The sequence below is a fragment of the Acomys russatus genome, chromosome 13, assembly GCF_903995435.1.
Source record: "Acomys russatus chromosome 13, mAcoRus1.1, whole genome shotgun sequence".
NCBI lineage: Eukaryota > Metazoa > Chordata > Mammalia > Rodentia > Muridae > Acomys > Acomys russatus.
In genome coordinates, this window is record NC_067149.1 from 18243751 (window position 1) to 18264776 (window position 21026).

Genomic DNA, 21026 nt, shown 5'->3' on the forward strand with positions numbered 1-21026 from the left:
GCTCAGACAAAGTGCTGCCATACGGAAAGACACCAGACTGTCAATGGGTTTTTTTTCCCCTTCCAAAAACACTAAGAATCAAATTATGTAAAGCCTCCCAATTTTTAATTGGTAGCAATTAATTCAAACCTATTAATAACATAAAGTTTCTGGGCTCACGGTTGGGGGCAAGAAAAGCAGCCAATGTCTCCAAATTCTATCTAGCTAGTATCACACAGATCTGTAACAGACGCTGAGCCATATCTAAGTGACTCTTGCTCACCAGGCAGAAGGCAGGGGGAAGAGCTCAGGACAGGAAGCAGTAGGAAGCTAGTGGGTCTGCAGGTGGCAAGGAGGAAGGTTCCTTCAGAGGGCAATACCTTACCATAGTCCTAAGGAAGAAAGAGCATCAGCCAATCAAAGAGGGAAAAGAAACAATTAATCCAGAGGAGTGAGCCATAGGCCTGACCTGGGAACAGTGCAGGGAACAGCAGCAGTGTGGCCGCAGCCCAGCTGGATGAAAGCAGGCCAGCACATGGAGCCTTCCAGAGAGCCTGGCACAGCAACAGGCCTTTGACCCAGAAGCAAACCTCCATGTGACACAGTCAGCCCTGACTCTCAACAGAATCTCTGATAGAAGAAGTGGAAGCGGGCTGCTTCTGAGAGGGCACAGACCAGGGCACAGGGATGAGTTTTCCTGACCTCGTCTCCTTTAAACCTGAGTTTTATGACCATTTGCCAGAAAACTGCCCAAAAATCGGATGAAAAAAGGAGGTGTGGAGCTGAACTGAGGAAGGGGGCACTGGGGAGTAGTAAAAACAAGACTGGAGATGTAGCTCAGGGGAGCTTGCCTAGCAGGCACCAGGCCTTTGATCCATCAGGCAGTACGGGAAAGAGGAGTAAAGACAAAGGCACAATGAAACAGAACCTGCTGCCAAGACTTGTCACTAATGGTAGAAAAAGGGAGACTTTTGACTTTATAGGTGAGGAATGGAAGGCTAGAGCCATTAACCTAAGGAACAGGTAAAGGAGGCGTGCGGGCAGGTCCTATGTGAACAGTGAATTAGGTGTGCATGTGCTGTGCAAGGGGACACGAGGAGGCCATTTGTAACAGCTGTGGGCTGGCAACCCAGACTCCGGAAGTTACCAGCTACTGAAGGAGGATACCAAAGAATGACTGGGGCTGGAGTACAGGAGGGAACAAGAAAACACGCTGAAACCTCTGTCAGAGCCAGGCAAAAGGCAGTATCCTAGATAGCTTTCTGCTGCTGTGATAACTCACTCTGACCAAAAGCAATGTGGGGAGGAAAAGGCTTATTTCAAATTACGGGCAAGATTTCAAGCAGGAGCAAAGGAAGGAAACATGACTGAAAGCTGCTGACTAGCTTGTTCAAGGCTCCAGCTCAACTATCTTTCTTGTACAGGCAAGCAAGGCCCATTTGCCCAGGGATGCTACCACTCAGCATCACACTCCTACACTGTTTGGAAATCATGAAAGTGCACCCTCCAGACAAGTCCACAGGCCAATCTCGTGGAAGTAATTCAATTGATGTTCTCTCTTCCTGACAACCAAAATTAGGCACCACAGACAGAAACTGCAGTTTTCATCCCAGACCCAGAAAAACAAACAAAGAGCAGAGCTCTCCCTGCCGCCGAAAGGCAAGACTTGCCATCCTCATTAAGGGTGCCACCTTTCTTTCCCAAATGAAGGCACCAGCCCTCCACCAGCCATCCCTACATCTGCATTGTGTTTTGGGTTTTGTGACACAGCTAAGGTGCACCTGCAAAATTTCAGTTTATGTGAATGTAGCAACCCAACTCAGAAGGTCAGATGAAGTCCCTGTGCCTCATCATGTTGTTTATATGTTACTGCTAGCTATACAGGGATCAAAAGGAAAAAAAAAGTATCTTAAACTGCATGCAGTCCTCAACTGCCATCTCACACACTGGGAACTTGGGAACCAGGAGTGAGGAGAATGGAGATACTGAGGGGAAGGCTGGGCCTTCACAGTCTCTGCTTCCTGGGCTGAGGAAGGACAGAAAGACCTAAAGTGCTCTGCCTCCCATCAGAACTTGCTCTTCCTTGTCTTCTGACACCTAAAACTATCCACAAGATGTGACTAGTGTCAGAGCACTGATCAGAACCATACACGTGAAGCACTTAGCCCAGGCAGTGTGCTCAGGCACTGTGTGCTGGACTATAAATTCTAACTCAGACAGCCTTCACTGCAAACTGGAAGAGAAGTTAGCTGCCTGTCTCCTGGCTTCCCAAGCTGGCGTTTCCTTTTGTAGCTCCACCAAACCATACTCACCTGTGAGTCAAGGAGAACTTTACAGATGAAGAATACTGGAGGGGACTTGTGCTCAAACCTATGTATGCACCTGTGCTTAATTGGTGCATAAAAATGCTACATCCCATCTGTCTCCATGCAGGGCCAAGGCTTTGGTCCAGGTTTTCTGAAACACTGGTTTGTCTCATTGACTTTAAGCAAATCTAAGATAAAGGATGCAACCAGAGAGCAGGACAGGATTTGAAGCATAGAGCAACATCTAGAAGAGCAAAAGACATGGAATGGAAAAAGGGGGAGAGTACAGAACATGACGCACAGCACTGGTGTGGGGCATCTGAGGAGGCAAGCTCAGCACTGCTTGATGAGAGCACAGTGGAAAAAAAATGTGCTACTCAAATATGAATAAGTCCATATCGCCTTGGAAAGGCATGAATCTCATGCTCAGAGGCCACACTGTCCGCTTGGATACAAGGGCTGTCAGCTCATTAAGCCATGTTTGGAATCCAAAATGCACAGCATAATAAACCAGAGATTCCAATTTTTAAAAGTTAATCTTTGTCCTCTTAGAATTTCCAAGAGATAAACAGTGTGCAAAAGCTGGGAGGAAGGGGTGACAGACAATTAAAAGGTAAGACCCTCAAACCCTTAAAGGAATCCTACACACAACCTACAGCTAGCATGCTTAACGGAGAAGATCCAATGCTTTCCCCTTAAGCTCAGGCAAGGACATTACTCTCACCACTTCCATTCAACATACACTACTGAGTCTAGCCAATGTAAGAAGAAGAAAGAAAAAGAGGGTTGGCAACATGGCTCTGAGGATAAAGGCACTTGGCATATAAACCTCATGACCCTAGTCCAATCCCCAAGACCCAAAACTGCAAGAAAAGAATCAACTCCTAAAAGTTGTACAGACCACACACACACACACACACACACAGAGAGAGAGAGAGAGAGAGAGAGAGAGAGAGAGAGAGAGAGAGAGAGAGAGAGAATTTAAAAGAAAAGAAAAAGAAAAAGCATCCAAGTTGGAAAAGAAGTAAAAAGCCATCTGCAGACATCATCTTAACCATAAAATAGCCTAAGGAATCAACAAAAAAGCTGTTGGGATAAAGGGGCTCAACAGTCTACAAGCTCAGTATCATACAAGCAATGCAAATCCAAGGACAAAATTAAGAAAATAACTGCATTCGCAATCATACCAAAAGAACAAAATCTTTGGATTACACTGAAGAAAAGCACACTACTGTGTGCTCAAAGCAAAAAGTATTGTTGAGAGATGCTTTTCATACCCATAGGCAGGCACTGCCACTGTTAAACCAGCAATGTAGGACTGGCAAGATGGCTCAGTACAAAGAGCACTAGCCCCTCAAGTGTAAGGACTGGAGTTTGGAGCCCCAGGGGTCATGTGAAAGCCAATGAAACATGGGCAGCTGTGACCCCAGCAAAGATTTGCTACAAAAGTTGACAAGTGAATCCTAACATGTACAAAGAAATGCAAAGGGCTCAAGACAATCTTGAAGAAACACAGTCAGAGGCTTTGCACTATCAATGTCTGAACCTATGAACTGCAGCTGTCCAGTGTAGTCCACACAAAGACAGACATGGAGACCAATGGAAAGAACAGAGCACCCAGAATTAACCTCCTGTTCACGTGATGCACTTTGTGAAGGCATCACAGTAACTCAGTGGGAAAAACATGTCTTCTCAACAAACAGTACAAAAATAGCTATCTCTTGGGAGGAAAAACCCTGTATTTCTCAGGGTTCAGCTCATACCTGAGTGAAGTCCAACCCACCACTTGACCTCCTACAACAGATTTTCAGTGGGACACAGCTACACTCATGCATTGATGGCAACACCAGGCAGTCATGACAGACTTTCTGATCTACAAAACCCAAGTACTTCCTATGTCCTAGGAGGATTTTGTCAGTCTCAATTTAAAACTACCTCGATATGCACCATACACAAAAACTAACTCAAGCAGACGATGGACCTAAATAGCAAAAACTATAAAACTCGGAAAAGGAGGAGGAGAAAAAAAAAAAAAAGAATAGATTTCTATGACCTTAAAGCAGGCAACATTTTCCTAAATACAATACCAAAAGTACAATCAATTTTTTAAGTTTAAAATTATAAACTCTTGCACTTCAAAGACTATTATAAAAACAGAAGCAAGCCACATAGTGGAAGAAAAATGGTTTCAAATTAGAATATAAGAAAGGATTTGGATACAGCAAAAATAAAATATTACTCAATGATAAAAAAAAAAAAAAAAGGCAACCCCATTAAAATCGGATGAGCCCTGAATAAACATTTCACCAAAAAATGTATTACACACCTTACTAGAGAAACAAATTCAAACCATGACATGAAAGCTATCTCACAGCACTCTAGAACCACTGCAATCAAAACAGCAAGAACAAGTGTGGGAAGGACATGAATACATGCAGGTATTGCTGCTGAATCCAGAACATGGGTTGGCCTCTTGAAGAACAAATTGGAAGTTTCTTTAAAAGTTAAACTTAACCTTATAAGAATGACCCAGAAAAAAAAAAAAAAACTCTTAGGGTTCTGTCATAGGAAATGACAACATACATGGTGGGGCAAAAAACAAAAACAAAAACAGCAATAACAACAAAAATGTCCACAGCAGCTTTATTCATTAAGAATGAAACAATACAAATGTCTACCAACTGGTGACTAGATAAACAAATGCACTATATGCCATACGACACAGGAGATTCAACAACTAAAACTTTCAGATGACAGGCCAACACTACCACCAACAGAGCAATGCCTAAAAGGTTTAGCAGGAGCTGCAGAGATGGCTCATTAGTTAAGAGCACTGGCTGTTCTTTCTGAGGACCTAGCTTCAATTCCCAACTCCTATATGATGGCTCACAACTGCATGTAACTCCTGTCCAGCAGATTCAACACCCTCTTCTGGCCTTTGTGGGCACTGCAATATGTGGTACACAGCTGTACATTCAGGCAAACTATTCATGTGCATAAAATTAAAAAATGAAAAGAAAAACAGAAAGTGTAGCAGGGCTGGGTGAGGCTTAATAATGGAGCACTTGCCTAGAATGCACAAGATGCTGGGCTCTATCTCTGCACTACAGAAATAACTACACTAATCAAAAGAAGCCAGCCTTACAAGAGACACAAACCCACTGACATAAATTATAGAGAAAGAAGGAATAATGGTTCCCCAGGGTTGGGGTAGGCAATAGGGAGTGTCTTAAGAACAAGACAGCTTTCAGATCTTGTAAATGTTCTATAAATAGATTAGGTGACAACTGCCCAATTCTATATATTTACTAAAAAGTGTTGAAGTAAATTTATATTTAAAATATATCTCAATACAGCTTTCTTTAAAAAGAGGAAAAACAAGCCAGGCATGGTGGTACATGCCTTTAATCCCAGCACTCGGGAGGCAGAGACAGGCGGATCACTGTGAGTTCAAGGCCAGCCTGGTCTACAAAGTGAGTCCAGGACAGCCAAGGCTACACAGAGAAACCCTGTCTCGGGGGGTGGGGGTGACACTAAAAAGTGACATTATCCAATCTTTGAGGACTGCTACTGACTAGGGATCTGCAATGTGGACTCCAGACTGCATCCAGGGCCGGGGCTGATCCTGCCACATGGCAAGCCTTCTCAAGCATCCTTATCCCTCCTGGAGCCCAGTCATTCTAATGCTACTTCAGAGCCAGAGCTTAAGCCAAGTCTTTCACTAATTCACTATGTGACAGCTGACCTCTAAGATGGCTAAGGGCATCACAAGGTCAGCATGTTCGGAACCTGAAAAAATGTCCTTAATACACTTGGCATAGCACTTAGAACAGCGTATATGCATATTCTTCCCAGGAATAGCTCAGATCAAACACACCACCAGTGCCATCTCATCAGGAAGGCATTTTCTCACCAACCCACCTCTTCTCAGAATGTGCAGATTTTAATTTATTTTTATTTTATTTTATTTTATTTTTTGCCTTTTTGTTTTCTTTCCAATCTCCAAGATGGCAGAGGCCCTGGCTGTGTTCCTCATCTCTGTAGGAGCAGAGCAGTGTCGGGTAAATAACATGTTGGCAGCGTGTGCTGAGTAGCTCAGGTAGTGTTCTGGCAAGGAGCCTCCCTGGCACCTGAATGTTGATTGTCTCTTGTGTATCTGACTAATCTTTCATCGCATTTCCCCTTCCCAATGGTCCAGAACCTGCCTCATAGGAGCAATGAGTAATGATAGAGCTGATCTAGCCAGAAGGATGGAATGAGCATGGAATTAGCTTAGGCACCTGGCTGAGTAAGTAGGTTCCTGAAGTGTGTGGGACAGTAAGAGGGGAATAGCTGAAAAGGGGAAGTGGTTTGGGAACTATGAGGAATACGAATTTCAACAACCAACCAACTTCAGCTAAATTACTAGAATGGCTGCTTATACAAGGTGGAAAAGAAAAAAAAAAAATAGACATTTATAAGATATTGTTGCCTTCTCTTATAAGACCATGAGGTTGAATGTACAAGAAACAATCTTTATATATTTTGTACATGCTTGTTCTGAAATCAGGAGTTGAATATAATTGCAGCATTTTGCAGCAATTAAATTTCTTTTACCTTCCACAGAATTAGGGCTTGAACTCACTATGTAAATTTATGTAAATTAACATGCAAATGAGCAAGGCCCTAACACTTAATTTTAAGGAAACGAGAGCACTGGGATCAGGCCCCAGGGATTAAATACAAGTGGTCTCTAAGAATATTTAATTTTCTCTGAAGGAGCTAAGGCAGATATTCTCTTTTGTTATCTACGTCTTACTGACTTCTCAAGTGTTCACTAGGGCAACTGTTTTATTGGTCTGATTTTTTAAAAACTATTTGTTTATTTATACTGATTTTTACTTACCTGTCTGAAGATCAGAGGAACTCCTAAACCCTCGGGTAATTGCTAATAACAACAGGTTCCCCACCAAAATACTTCTTTACCATAATGTCCTTTCTTCCATCTTCCTCTTTAAAACCAGGCACATTGGACATGGCTTTCCCAACATTGGGCCAAGCACCTCACTGACTATCTCTGTACAAGCAACTCATTCTCTCAGATTAACTAGAAAAGAAAGCTAACAACTACTGAAGTTCCCTCCAGTTCAATTGCCCGGTAAAACTAAACAGTGTCCTAGCACTCCTTTCAGGCCATGTCAAAATTTCAGACTGCAAAAACATGTATCATCAGGTTGAGGGAAGTCTGATAGATTAGATTAGTCCCAAATGCTATTAAAGTGGTGTCTCAGGAAGTCCTTAGTCTCTAAGCTTGGCTTTCCAAATCTTTAACTTGTTTACACTAGATTGTAGAAGGATTGCTCAGTGGTTAAAGATGCTTCTTTGGGTCCAGCAGCTCAGGATAACCTGTAACTCCAGTTTCAGGGAATTTCACATCTTCTTTTTGCCACCCTGGGAACCTGTATGCATGTGGTATGTATACAGTCAATCAAGCATGTGCACAGACACACAAAATATTTTATAAAGGAGAGAAAATGTTAAAGACTCTATACTCTAAAAAATTATTAAGAAAACTAGAAACAAAATCAGAGTCACCTCAAACAAGAGACCCAATGACAAAGGTGAAGAGTACCCTGAGCCAAAGCTGTCTTCCTAAATTCGACCTCATTTCTTACCTCTCAGCCTTTCAATAGAAGCCACCCTCCCCCATTGTTGGCATAAGCCAGGTCAACAGTACCACCTAGGCAGCACCTCACATGTTGCACATGCTGAGAGGCCCTCACAAGGCATTCTGCCTGTCTTCTCCACCCTTTCACATCTTAATCTAATCCTTGGTGGTACCCAGGATCAGCCCCTCTGCCCCTCCCTCTGCAAGTGAATCTCAATAAACAAGTCACTCATGTTAGGTCACACACTAATGGACTTAGACAGCAGACGCTCTGGCGACTTTTTCTGAACCTCTTCTCTAATTCACCTAGACCTAACTCAAGAGCAGTTTGTTTCAATCTGATTCATTTCATTGGGTTCACTCAGGTAATCTCTTAACAACTTTTGACCCACTATATGTCATGCACAGGTCAAGAAGAAAGTATAGCACAGAAGTTTAACAGCTCTGGAGTTGACCCACTCGGGTTTTAGTCTCGGGTCTCGACCTTTGTTGTCACCCTTGTGACCTTGACAAGTTATGCCACCAGCACTTCAGTTCTCCATAAACTACAAAATGGACTAATAATAGACCAGACTCGTGGTATGTACCTTTAATCCTAGCACTCAGGAGGCTGGCAGATCCGCGAGTTCGGGGCCAGCCTGAGCTAAATAGTGTCGTGAAACAAAGGAAGGGGGCAACTATCAATTCTACTTCTCACAGATCTGTTGCAATTTAAACAAGACCCTTAAGGGTTGCCACTCGGCACTAAAACGGGAGCTTTTATTCTTCTAAGTTCTGGAGATAAAGTCATGAATCACACATGAACTTGGGCAAGCAAGCAGCTAGAGCTCTAACGGGAAACAATAAACACAATTTGTTTCAAACTGTGCTGAATGCTGTGAAAATCATAAACGTGTGACCTGGTGTGGGAAGCTGCTTCAGAGACTCTGTGGACAAGGAAGGGTTCTTGATTGACCTCTGAGCTGTATGGAGACAGCCAGATTAACAATAACTGAAGAGAAAAACATCAAACAACTGGGATCTTCTAGAAAGAACAAGGAGGGCCTGAGGCAAGGGAACAGGCCAGGGAAGCGTTGGGGAGGTGGGGCACCAGGACAGCTTGTAAAAGCAAATGAGGCGTTCCCTCCTCTTAGACGTGGTAAGGATCCACTGTAGGGTTTTAGGTGAAGGGAGGATAAAGTATCTGATCCAATATATGGTAGCTAATGCTCCCCCTTTGCTGTCTCACGGAGAAAAACACATGACCAAAGTTCAAGAAGTGGGGCAACACAAGCAACAAGACACACACGCCAGGCGAGACGAGGTAGAGCACGGAACAAATCCGGAGCCAGGAGAGGCAAGGCAGCGGAAACCGTCTTGAGGAGGCCGAAACCAACTTGAGGCGGCCGGCTCCCCACCCGGGTGTCAGCGGCCTCCAGTATCTATCCGCTCCCATTACCTCCCGCACATTCCTCCGGCCCGCGCCCTCCCGCCGCGCCGCTCACCCGGATGCCCTGCAGCACCCGGACCCGCTCCTCCTCATCCATTTCGAAGGACACCCTTCGGGCCTCGGCGCTCTCGGCGCTGCCCATGACAGGAGGCGGGCAGGGCGTGCGGCCACGCAAGCCGGCTCCACAGCAACCAGGACGACGCTGCTCTGCACCTCACGCTCGCCACTCGGGACACAGGCCAGCAACATCGCTCTCTATTGGCTGATACGGTTGGCGCACGTTGCCTTGTGGGAGTTGTAGTCCGGCATTCTGGCGCCATAAGAGACTCTGGAAGGGGGCGTGTCTCCCTGAGGCTGGGGTGCAGTGTAGGCTGTAAATTTAGATGGAGGGCTTCTTATAGGTTTCTTATCCCTGAAGTAAAGTGAAAGCCGTATTCTCAGAAGAAACTACTAAGAATGCTGAGGCATTCAGTACTGAGCCAACTTAGAAGACAATCAGAGGAAACTTAGAATCATGAGCTTGTGACTGATAATAGTAGTCAGTACTTTAACAATTTATCAGAACTTCATTGATTAATGTTAAAACTTTGAACGTTTGAAATCTTAGTATAATAATAGCATAGAACAACTTGTATTTATATACCTTAAATCACTTTTAGATCCACAAAATTTTGATTTTTATATCTTCAGACATTTATATTTTAAATTATGTTAAGCCGGGTGTGGTGGTGCACGCCTTTAATCCCAGCACTCGGAAGACAGAGGCAGGCAGATCACTGTGAGTTCGAGGCCAGCCTCATCTACAAAGAGAGTCCACCCCAGCCAGGGCTACACAGAGAAACCCTGTCTCGAAAAACCAGAAATAAATATAAATAAATAAATAGTTAGACCTCTATAATTTATATAAACCTTAAATTTTTTACCCAATTATTTACCTTACCATTTATGTATGTCAAATGATATATATGGTATATATACCATTTATGTATCTACATAAATGGTTGATTACTGAGACCAGTCTTTGCAAAGCAGGTTCCTTTAAATAGTAAAAGTTCCATCTCAAAACTGCTTATCCTTTACTATGAAGCCTGTTAATAAGGCAAACCTATCTGTGAGTTTGCCTTTTTCATCAGGTGACCTAACAGTGCTGGAAAAGCAAGGCCTGGTGTTTATATGTGAAATGCGATGACCAGAGAGCTGCTGCTGCTAAATTGATAAAAATTACAGTTAGCTGTCATCGGCATCAGAAATCTGAGAAGGATAAGTTGTAACAGGAAGTGTAATCCAAATGGCCCATGTGTCAGTTAAAATGACAGGCTTACCGCTCCCTGGGTGGATACGCTAGACTTCCAAGGTGTTGATGGCTTTGTTGGGGGCAGAAGCACTCGGTCTTGGCTCTCACATAGGACAGCATTCCATCTTCTCTTGCTGCACAAGACAGCATAGGCCTCTGGCTGCCAGAACTAGGAAGTCTGAGGTAGTTTCCTGTGGAGGAGGAACTTGGAAAAACTGATCTACTGTGATAAAGCAGAGCAGGACAGGTAACCTAACAGTACCCACAATGTGAGCAGAGCCTTGGCCTCAGGGGCAGTTTTCCCCAGTGGTTAACATCACCATAATTCAGGTAGAGATGTGTACGCCCCGTCATCTTCTTTGGAGACCTCAGGGTCACCTCCAGAAGCAGGCATTTCTGCCTAACATAGGAAGCCTTTTTCCATTAAACATTTGAAATGCCATAATCAGTAGATCTCTGAAATGGTTTGAGGGTGATCTATGAAGTGTACCTAATTTTTTGTTTTGTTTTGTTTCTTGAGACAGAGTTTCTCTGTGTAACCTTGGCTGTTTTAGACTCACTTGTAGACTAGGCTGGCCTTGAACTCACAAAGATCCACCTGCCTCTGCCTCCCAAGTGCTGGGATTAAAGACATGTGCCACCATGCCCGGCTCGTGTACCTAATTTTAAATAAACTTGTTTTTAGTTACTTATTTCAAGGCTTAACCTTGAAAACATGTATAAGAGACTAAAGCTTACCAAAATAGAACTTTAAATCATAAATGCAGTCCATAGGGAGACAGGCAACTTTACTCTCCTGGTCTTTTGTAGTGTACCACTGTAGAATATCAGTTTCTTGTATGGTTCAGTTTATCAAAATAGCTAAAGCTTAACAAAGTTAGCAAAGACAAGGAGGCTTAGGAAAACATCTTTAAGTCAGTCTCTGCCAATCCTTTTTTAGGGTGAGCTTTTAATCACAACATGTTTTGGGTCAACATATTTCAGTTCACAACAACAGTTAGACAGAAGCAGACTCCCAGGGGTTAAAAACGAAGGTTAGTACATTTGGAGGCTTTTCAGAATTATACACTCTGATGGATTAGATCTTTGTTTTCATTTTGGCTGGTCTTGCTATGTGTTGAGTTTTATCGCATGAATGGTAAGATTACCTGTGTGTAATTTTTTTTTAATTATTAACCCCACGTTATGTTTTAAGTCAACTTTTGTTATGACTACCTGTTGTTATGACCACCTTGCTATGACTACTTGTTGCCATGACCACCTTGTTCTGCTGCTGTAATCCCTCCTATTTGCCTGCCACTACCAACCCTCAACTTGGAAACCCCCAGCACCTGAGCTATAAAAACTTTATCTTCTCCACGCCCACGTCTGACCTCTTGGACCTCATCTTGTGGGGAAGCAGGCTTTATTTAACTTGGCTTTAATGATTTGGGTTGGTGAACTTTCTTTTGCCATCTTTAAAATTAACCTTTGGAGGCCCCAGCGAGATCAAAACACTAACCCAAACTCAGAAATTCAGAAGCTGGGAGACAACCCTGTTTGACAGAAAATAAAACTTGCTTAATTTGACTAAAAGAATTTGAACAATGGTCTTTATTCTCATTCAGTGGGATTTACAAAAACTGACACTGACGGAAGATACTGTAGAAGACATGAAAACAACATTCTATATTCATCTATTGGAAGAAGTATATTGTTAAAATATTCATACTTCCCCCAAATAATCTCAGGGTAACTACTATCAAAATCCCAATGGTGTTTTTCACAGAAAACTGTCTTTAAAAAAAAAAAAAAATCATTTGCCAGGCGGCAGTAACACACGCCTTGAATCTCAGCACTCAGGAGGTAAAGGTAAGTGGATCTCTGAGTTTGATGCAGAGGGAGTTCCAGGATAGCCAGGGCCACACAGAGAAACTCTGTCTCAGAAAAAAACACACAAAAACATTATTCTTCTGTGTATATATGTGTACTGAGTGCATTCATGCCCAGCACATGCATATAGGAACACATGGAGGTCAGAAGAGGTGTCTGGTCCCCTGGAACTAGAATCACAAAAGGTTTGGGGACCACTGTGCTGCTGCTGCTGGGAGTTGAGCCTGGATTCTCTTTAAGAGCAGCAAGTACTCTTAGTCACTGAGCTACCTCTCCAGTCCCAGCTAATACTATCTTTTTTAACTTGTCCCCAGGCTTAATCAAAACAATACAGAACAGATCCAAACAGCTGCATGCAGTGTTCTGAAATTCATCCCAACTGTAGGCTGAGTGACCCAAGGTTGGAGAGGCTGCCAAAGTCCAGAAAGTTCAGCTTTTCCTTGGTGTGGGGATCTACCTCAATGACCTTCTGGTCTAGGGCTGAGCAACCTTGGGAACAAAATTATCTCTCCTCTCTCTCTCTCTTTTCCTTCTGCAACTTGATGGAGCTGTCTCTCACAGGACCTTTCTGAATCCACTCCATCAGATGCATGGCAAGGCTGGCCATCTTGTTGCAGAGTTTCTTGCAGGTGATAATGACAATCTCCTCAAACATACACCAGGCACATGGTGATGTGCCTTGGTGATGACCCAGGCCACCTTCTTCACAGTCTTGGTGTGAACATGGCCCATGTTTGTAGGTGTCCAGCTAAAACTATCTTAAGAAAAAAAATTAACCCTAAAGCCATCACACTTGCTGGTTTCAAACCATATTGCAAAGCTGGTATAATCCACACAACATGTAGACTAAGCCTAAAAATAATATGTATAGTAGCTTATCACTGGTGCCACCACATGGGGGGGTGGGGATGGAAGCCTTTAATAAATGGTGTTGCTAAAACTTTTTTTTGGAACGAGGGTTCCAGACAGAATTTTTCTATGTAGCCTTGCCTGAACTGGACTTGCTTTGTCGACCAGGCTAGCTTCAAACTCACAGAAATCCTCCTGTCTCTGCCTTCCCGAGTGCTGGGATTAAAGGTGTGCACCACCACACTCAGCTGAAAACTGCTTTTTCACATTCAAAATAATGCAATTGGGCCTTTTCTTATGCTGTGTACAAAAATCAACTACCAATAGGTTAAAAACTTTAAACGTAAAATCTGAACCCGAAGTACCCCTAAAAGAAAGTATAGAAGAAAAGCTCCTTAATGTTGACCTTAACACAAGTCTTTTAGATATGACACCAAAATCACATTCAACAATAGAATAAACTTAAAAATGGTTTTTAACAACAAAACAAAAAAAAAAAAAAAAGTTTTTTTACAGGCTGTTAAGATGACCCAGCAGCAGAAGGTACTTACTGCTAGTATTTGAGTTTGGCCCCTGGGACCTGCATGGGGGATCGAGAGAACTACTTCCACAAACTGTCTACACACACACACACACACACACACATACACACATACACACACACACACACACACACAGAGATAAATGTAATTTTAAATTTTAGATGTTTTGCATAGCAAAGGAAGTAACTAAGAAAGTGAAAATGCAATCTAAAGAATGATGTATTTGCCAGCCATATAGCTTATAATAAAAGGCCAGTAATACCCAAATATTAACTCAGAAACAGTAAGTAACTCAACTTTTTAAAAAAAAACAATTTCTCGAGACAGGGTTTCTCAACGTAGCCCTGGCTGTCCTGGACTCACATAGTAGACCAGACCGGCCTTGAACTCACAGAGATCTGCTTCTGCCTCTGCCTCCCCATGTGCTGGCCAACTTTAAGGTGTATAAAGGACTAGAGAAGTCTATTTTCCCAAGATCATGCATATAAGAGCTAAACACATGAAAAATAAAGTGCTCAACATCACCAGTCAGCACAGAAATGCAGATCAAAACCACAGTCTATCACCGCCATCTGTCAGGATGACTGCTAACAGAAAAGACAAGTGGTAACAGCTATTGGTAAACATTGAGGGAAAGGGAGGCCCTGCACACGGTGGATGGGAGTCTAAACTGGTTCGCCATTTATGAGAAATGGCATAGAAGTTCCTCACATTTTTAAACTATAGTGTGTGGGGGTGGGAGAGGATATGCACACACATGCAGACTCCACACATATACATATCTCCTAAGGAAACAATGTCTCAAAGAGTAAGCTGTACCACCATGCTCAGTGCAGCATTGCCCACAATAGTCACAACAGGAGTGCGAGTGTCTATCACGCGGAGGTCATTCACTCTGCAGTGAAAAGGAGGTGTTGATCAGAGGATATAATCTTTAGCTATAAGATGAAAAGGCTTGGGGATCTAGCCGCTTGAGTTGTCAATAACATATTGACTAATTTGATTGCAATAAGCATTACACAGCATGTAAGTATGTCAGATTATCACCTTGTACGCTTTGAATATATATGATCTTTGTTAATTAAATATATGTACCTGGGGTTGTTGTTGATGATGATGATGATGATGTTTGTTGTTGTTTGAGTCAGGGTCTTACTATGATGTCCTGTCTGACCTAGAACTTGCTATGTAGACCACGTTGATCCCTTGAACTGGCCTCATAAGTGCTGGGATTAAAGGTGTGCAATCTGATGCTCTCTTCTTGCCTCCTTAAGCAATGCACACACATGGTACATAGGCATACATGTGGGAAAAAGACCCATAAGCATATTTTAATACTGTCATATGGCTAAAACTCGATTACAACTACACACGCAGTGGTAACCAAGGCATAGTTTAACTACCTTGATTGTGGTGACCCTTCCACCATTCATCAAGTCATGTTATATACCTTAAATATATCTAATTTTGTCAGTATTGTCATTTGCACCTTAATAAATTGGGGTGAGGGTACTGTGACAGTCAAGCCTGGCCTCAATTCTGATGATATTCGTACTCCAGAGCTCCAATGGGACCAGACTGAAGCCAGTCACCAGCTTTGACCATGTCGCATCCCTCAGGCCGCCGTTGGCAACTGAAGATAGTTTCCTAGAGAAGGGGACATCTGTGACTCCTCAGTGTCCCACACTCATAGCAATGGGGGATGGCCTCAGGGGTCAGTAAACAAAATCTTGGCAGGAGACCTCAAGCATCCATTATATACCCCAGATATTTTCAGGGTCTCATAGAAGACTTCAATGAATTCTCTGTTCAGGAATTTCTAGGTCTGATGATGAAGTGATTAATACAATGACCTCCCCACAAAAGTCAGCAGAATGAGTCAAAGCCAGGGAACCCCTGAGACTGTGTCTTCACTGCTGCTGTGAGAAATCCTGGAGGACCCTTGGGATTCACAAGCCTTCCAGTGGGGGTATGCATTGAACAACAGGAGCACAGGTGAGCCACTCCTCATTTCACAGATAACTGAGGAGCAAACAGGTAAAAATAATATGTTATAAATCAAAAGTAAGATGATTGTTTTTTCTGGTGCTGGCATCAAACCTAGCAGCCTCATGCTGGGCAAGTGCTCGGCCACTGAGCTACAGTCCTAGCTCAAGACAGCATTTAAAGAAAGACAATGTGGCAGAAACGAAGAGGAAAGGCTAGGGAAGGGATACTACATGCCGCTCATACTAATCCATGACCAATCCATTAAGTCTGAAAAACATCCGCTATGATCCCACCTAAGACCAGGAAACTGAAGGCTCTGGAGACAGTAAAGTGAGACACTTCCTACTGGCTGCCATATACCTATTCCTCTCCTTCCAACACAGCCTCAGTTTTCAACTCTCTAAGATGTGCTTTAAATGACCTTGTGACCTAGCTTTGGCCAATAAGGCTCCGGAGAAGTGTGGTGCCCAGAGGGCAGAACAGCAGGGTGCTGAAGACAGACAACCTTCACCATGGCTGAGGGCAGTCCCTAGGCAGCGGTGCTTTTGAACAAGTTAGTGACTTCATTTCTCTGATTTGGTGAAGCTGGTGTTACCGAATATTTAAACAACCAGGGCCCCAGACCTAGTGAACTCACTCATGACAGGGTGAATGGCTTGACTCTTGGAATTAGCAGGTAGAGTGTGCCCTGGAGGGAGCCTCTGTGAGGCAGCTGGGCTGAGACTGGATTCTTCAGAAGTACTGTTCTAGAAGCTGACTGGCAGTTCCCTGCCCTAGTCAGGAGCTCTGTGTCTGCCTCTGCTGCTTCTCCTCTGAATGGCACTTAGCAACCCCACGCAGGTCAGTGAGGCAAGAAAATGGAACTCAAACCATCTAGACTGGAAGGAAAGAAGCAGTTTCTCTCAATTCACAGGTGATGTGGGCTCACAGATAGAACCCTCCCCCCAGGGAATTACACGTAGAAATTGTTGGAGCAAGTTAAACAGGTCACCATATAAACTCAGTTCCATTTCTATAGGAAGAACAATCCAAGAAACACACAAAGTGTGAGGTTTATACGCCCAAACTACACAGCACCGCTTCCTGCAAACAGGGATGGAAAATGGAGAAAGCATGCTGCTTTGTCAGTCTGCATATCTATCTTGGTGTCTGCACTCTGCTGCTTTTGCCAGTGTGGCTCTGTAGAACAGTTTGTAGGTAAATTTGGGGGTGTTTAGATTTTGGAGTCATAAATTCTAGATATTAATCCATTGGTCTGTGTGCTATTTGGAGTGGCTATGGTATAAAATTTGCCAGTAGTCACCATGCTAACTATAATATTTTATTTTCCTTTTCTTGGGGTTTCGGGAGTTTGTTTCTTAATACATGTATTAATTTTTTGAGAATTTTATGCATTTTAGGCTGATTGTATTTACCTCTCTTGCCCAGTTCCCCCTAGATCCAGGCCTACTTCCTACCTACTTAGCTTTGTGTCTTTTTTTTTTTGATCCCATTGAATCCAATTTGTACTTCCCATATAGTCCGGGGTGTATGGCCACCCACTGGGAAGGGCAGCCTAGCAGGAGCATGGGCAGCCTAGCAGGAGAATGGGCAGCCTAGCAGGAGCATGGGCAGCCTAGCAGGAGAATGGGCAGCCTAGCAGGAGCATGGGCAGCCTAGCAGGAGCATGGGCAGCCTAGCAGGAGAATGGGCAGCCTAGCAGGAGCATGGGCAGCCTAGCAGGAGAATGGGCAGCCTAGCAGGAGCATGGGCAGCCTAGCAGGAGCATGGGCAGCCTAGCAGGAGCATGGGCAGCCTAGCAGGAGCATGGGCAGCCTAGCAGGAGCATGGGCAGCCTAGCAGGAGCATGGGCAGCCTAGCAGGAGAATGGGCAGCCTAGCAGCGTCCACGGCATCAAAGAGAATTTACTGCTCTGCTGATAGCTATCAACTGCTAGTAGCTTCTCAGCCAGGGGGTGGGACTTTGTGTCCATCTTTTCTCTCTATTATGGGGTTTTATCTGGCTTGATCTTGCTTGTTTTTTGTTGTTGGTGGTGGTAGTGGTTGGGTTTTCATGTTTTGTTTTGTTTTGTTTTGGAAACTGGGTCTCACATAATCCAGGTTAGTCTGGAACTCACTCTACAGCTAAAGATGACCTTGATCTCCTGATGTATCTGCCTTCATCTCCCAAGTGCTGATATTACCTGTGAATGCCACCATGGCTGGATATCATCATCATCATCATCATCATCATCATCATCATCATCACCATCATTATTATTAAATTTTCAATTAGCATACAGAGTGAGGGTTTTTTTTTTTTTTAAGTATAACTCCCATTTTATTTGTCCGAAGTACTTTTTCTTTTGTCCTTCTGTCTTTACATGGGCTTTAGTGGAGGTCGTGGTGCAGCACCAGCAGATGTAAGCCCTGGTGGGGGTGTCCTATCCTTCCGGGCCTCACAAGATCAATTCCTGACCACCTTGCTGTGAACGGCACAGCTCATGCAGTCATGCAGCTTGACGTGGAGCTGGGGAAGCACGTGAGTGCTGAAGACACTGGCTTCGGATACATCCCTGACAGCAGCGGCCTCTGCAATGTTCCGGATGATGAACATCTTAATGGCCTTGTCCTTGGGCACGCACCACACGCGTTGTTCGTGCAGCAAATTGGCTGCACGTGGCGTGGCCCTTTTTAGCACGACCGTTGTTTTTCCTTTTTTGGTCATCTTGGAGCCAAGACCCAGAAGACCACAATGAGGTTTTTTTTTGTTTTTGTTTTTGTTTTTGTTTTATGACATTAAAAATGTTTTGCATTTATGTATAGGTCAGAGGACAACTTATGGGAGCTAGTTCTTTTCTTCCACCATCTGGGTCCTGAGGATTGGACTTAGATTATTAAGTTCGGTGGCAAGTGCCTTTCCTCACTGAACTATCCCAGCAGGCCATCAGAACAACACGTTCATACCTACATACCACTGTGCTTTCTCTCCTATTCATCCAAGTCTTCACTGGGCATCTCTCCACCACATAGTCCCCGTTTTGCTTTCATGACAGACAGACAGACGTATCTAGATTTTACATAGAAACAAAACACATTATTTTGCTTTTGTCCCCCTTACCATCCCCCATCCCGCTCTCGACTCTTCCTTTCCCCTGCATAGTCCTTGTTCTTCTCCTAGGTCAACGCATAAGTTTATATGTGCATGTGTATTCTACATATGAGAAAAAGTGCCTTTCTCAGTCTGGCTTATTTAACATGATAAATCAATCTATTTTCCTGAAAATGTCATGACGTCACTCTTTTTTTATGACTGTTTAAAAGTCTATTATATTTGTGTATACATGCATATATGTATATATGTGTGTATATATATGTGTGTGTGTGTGTGTGTGTGTGTGTGTGTGTGTGTGTGTGTGTATCTCACAGTTTCTTTATCCAGTCATCTGCCGATGGGCATGTAAGCTGGTTCCTTATCTTGGCTATTGTAAACAGTGCAACAGTAAACATGGAGGTACAGGTACCTCTGTGGTATCATAACTTAGATTCCCTCAGCTATACCCGAGGATAATTGGGTTGTGTCTGTTTCTGTCTTTAGGTTTGTTTGGTTTTATTTTAAAATCTTTTATTATTATTTTCATTTATGTGTATATGTGTGTGGGGGGGTATGTTTACATTCATGCAGTACCCATTGAGACCAGAAGAGGGCATCAGATTTCCTGGCACTAGAGTTACAGGCTGTTGTGAACTGCCAGGGGGTGTGCTAGGAACCAAACTTGGGTCCTCTGCAAGAGCAGCCAGTGCTCTTAACTGCTAAGCCATTATCCAGTGCCACTCTTTAGTTTGATAAACAGCCATCATACCAACATCTTAAATTCCCAACTGCCGTGTGTGTGTGTGTGTGTGTGTGTGTGTGTGTGTGTGTATTACCCTTCCCCTGTTTCCTCATATCCTTGTCAGGAGTGTTATTCATTTTCTTAATGATAGCCATTGCGACTGGAGGGGAGATTGTCTCAATGCAGTTTTGATTTGCACTTCCCTGATGGCTAACGATATTGAATGGATTTGTGGGTGTGAATGTGTGTGTGTGTGTGTGTGTGTGTGTGTGTGTTATTTGGCCATTTTGTATGTCTTCTTTTAAGGACTCTTTGATCAATTCATTTTGCCTATTTATTTAACTTTTTGGTGTCTAATTTTTGGAGTTCTTCGTAGATTTCGGGTGTTAATCTCCTGTTAGGTGTGTAGTTGACAGGCCCTTTCCCGTCCTGTGGTTCTCTCTTCCCTCTGCTGCGCAGAAGCGCCTTTCGTCCTGTGATCTGATTTGTCCAGCTTTGTAGTTATTTTTTGAGTTAGTGGGGTCCTGCCTGACAGTTTCAGCATTTCAGGCACTGCATTGAGGTCGCTGCGCAATCAGTGTGATGTTGGGTCTGTCTAGCTCCACCCATCTGCACATGGCTGTCCAGCTTTTCCAACTCTGCTTCTCCAGAACTGTCTTCTCTGCAGTGTATGTTTCTGACACCTTGTCAAACCTTAGGTGACTGCAGCCAGGGATTATTTCTAGGCCTTTTGTTCTAGTCTGTGGGTCTTTTTGTTTGCTTTGGAGCCAGTTCTGTGCTGTTCCTGTCACTATGGCTCTGTGGTAGTTTGTGGGCTGGTAAAGAGATGCCACTAGCACAGTGTTCTCAACCTGGGGGTCATGACCCCTTTGGGTGTCAAATGACCCTTTCACAGGGGTCATCTAAGACCACTGGAAAAAGTACAATTCATAACAGTAGCAAAGTTACAGTTATGAAGTAGCAATGAAATAATTGTATGGTTGGGGGCGGGGATCACCACAACACGAGGAACTGGATTAAAGGGTCAAGTTGGACTCTAGAGTCCACTCGGGTAGGGGGTCGTCGCGAGAGACCACTCGAGGACCACAGTGTTGATGCAAAAGCACAAGGTTTATTGCTGACGCGCGTCAGGGGACCTCAGCACTCACTCAGGAGGGAGGCATACCGAGTCACTGTTACAGGCTACTCTTAAAGGCTAAAACCGCCAAGGTTAGGAGGGGCTGCGTGCCTTATGTTAGGATTGCCTCTGGTGGTCGCTAAGGGTGCTTGTCTAAATGTTATTGGCTATTGCAGGGGTCGTTGGTC

At 43.7% G+C, this 21026-nt stretch overlaps 1 protein-coding gene and 1 pseudogene across 1 annotated transcript in view; both read right to left on the reverse strand.

Moving 5' to 3' along the window:
• Nucleotides 1-9598, reverse strand: part of Chchd6 (coiled-coil-helix-coiled-coil-helix domain containing 6) — a 218444-nt gene extending 208846 nt beyond the window's left edge. Inside the window, exon 1 of the mRNA XM_051154896.1 lies at nt 9417-9598. Within this exon, the coding sequence (XP_051010853.1) occupies nt 9417-9503 (87 nt within the window). The 5' untranslated portion in view covers nt 9504-9598. The remainder of the gene's footprint in view (nt 1-9416) is intronic.
• Nucleotides 9599-18265: 8667 nt separating this feature from the next.
• On the reverse strand, nt 18266-19876 carry LOC127196977 (40S ribosomal protein S26-like; annotated as a pseudogene).
• Nucleotides 19877-21026: the final 1150 nt, after the last annotated feature.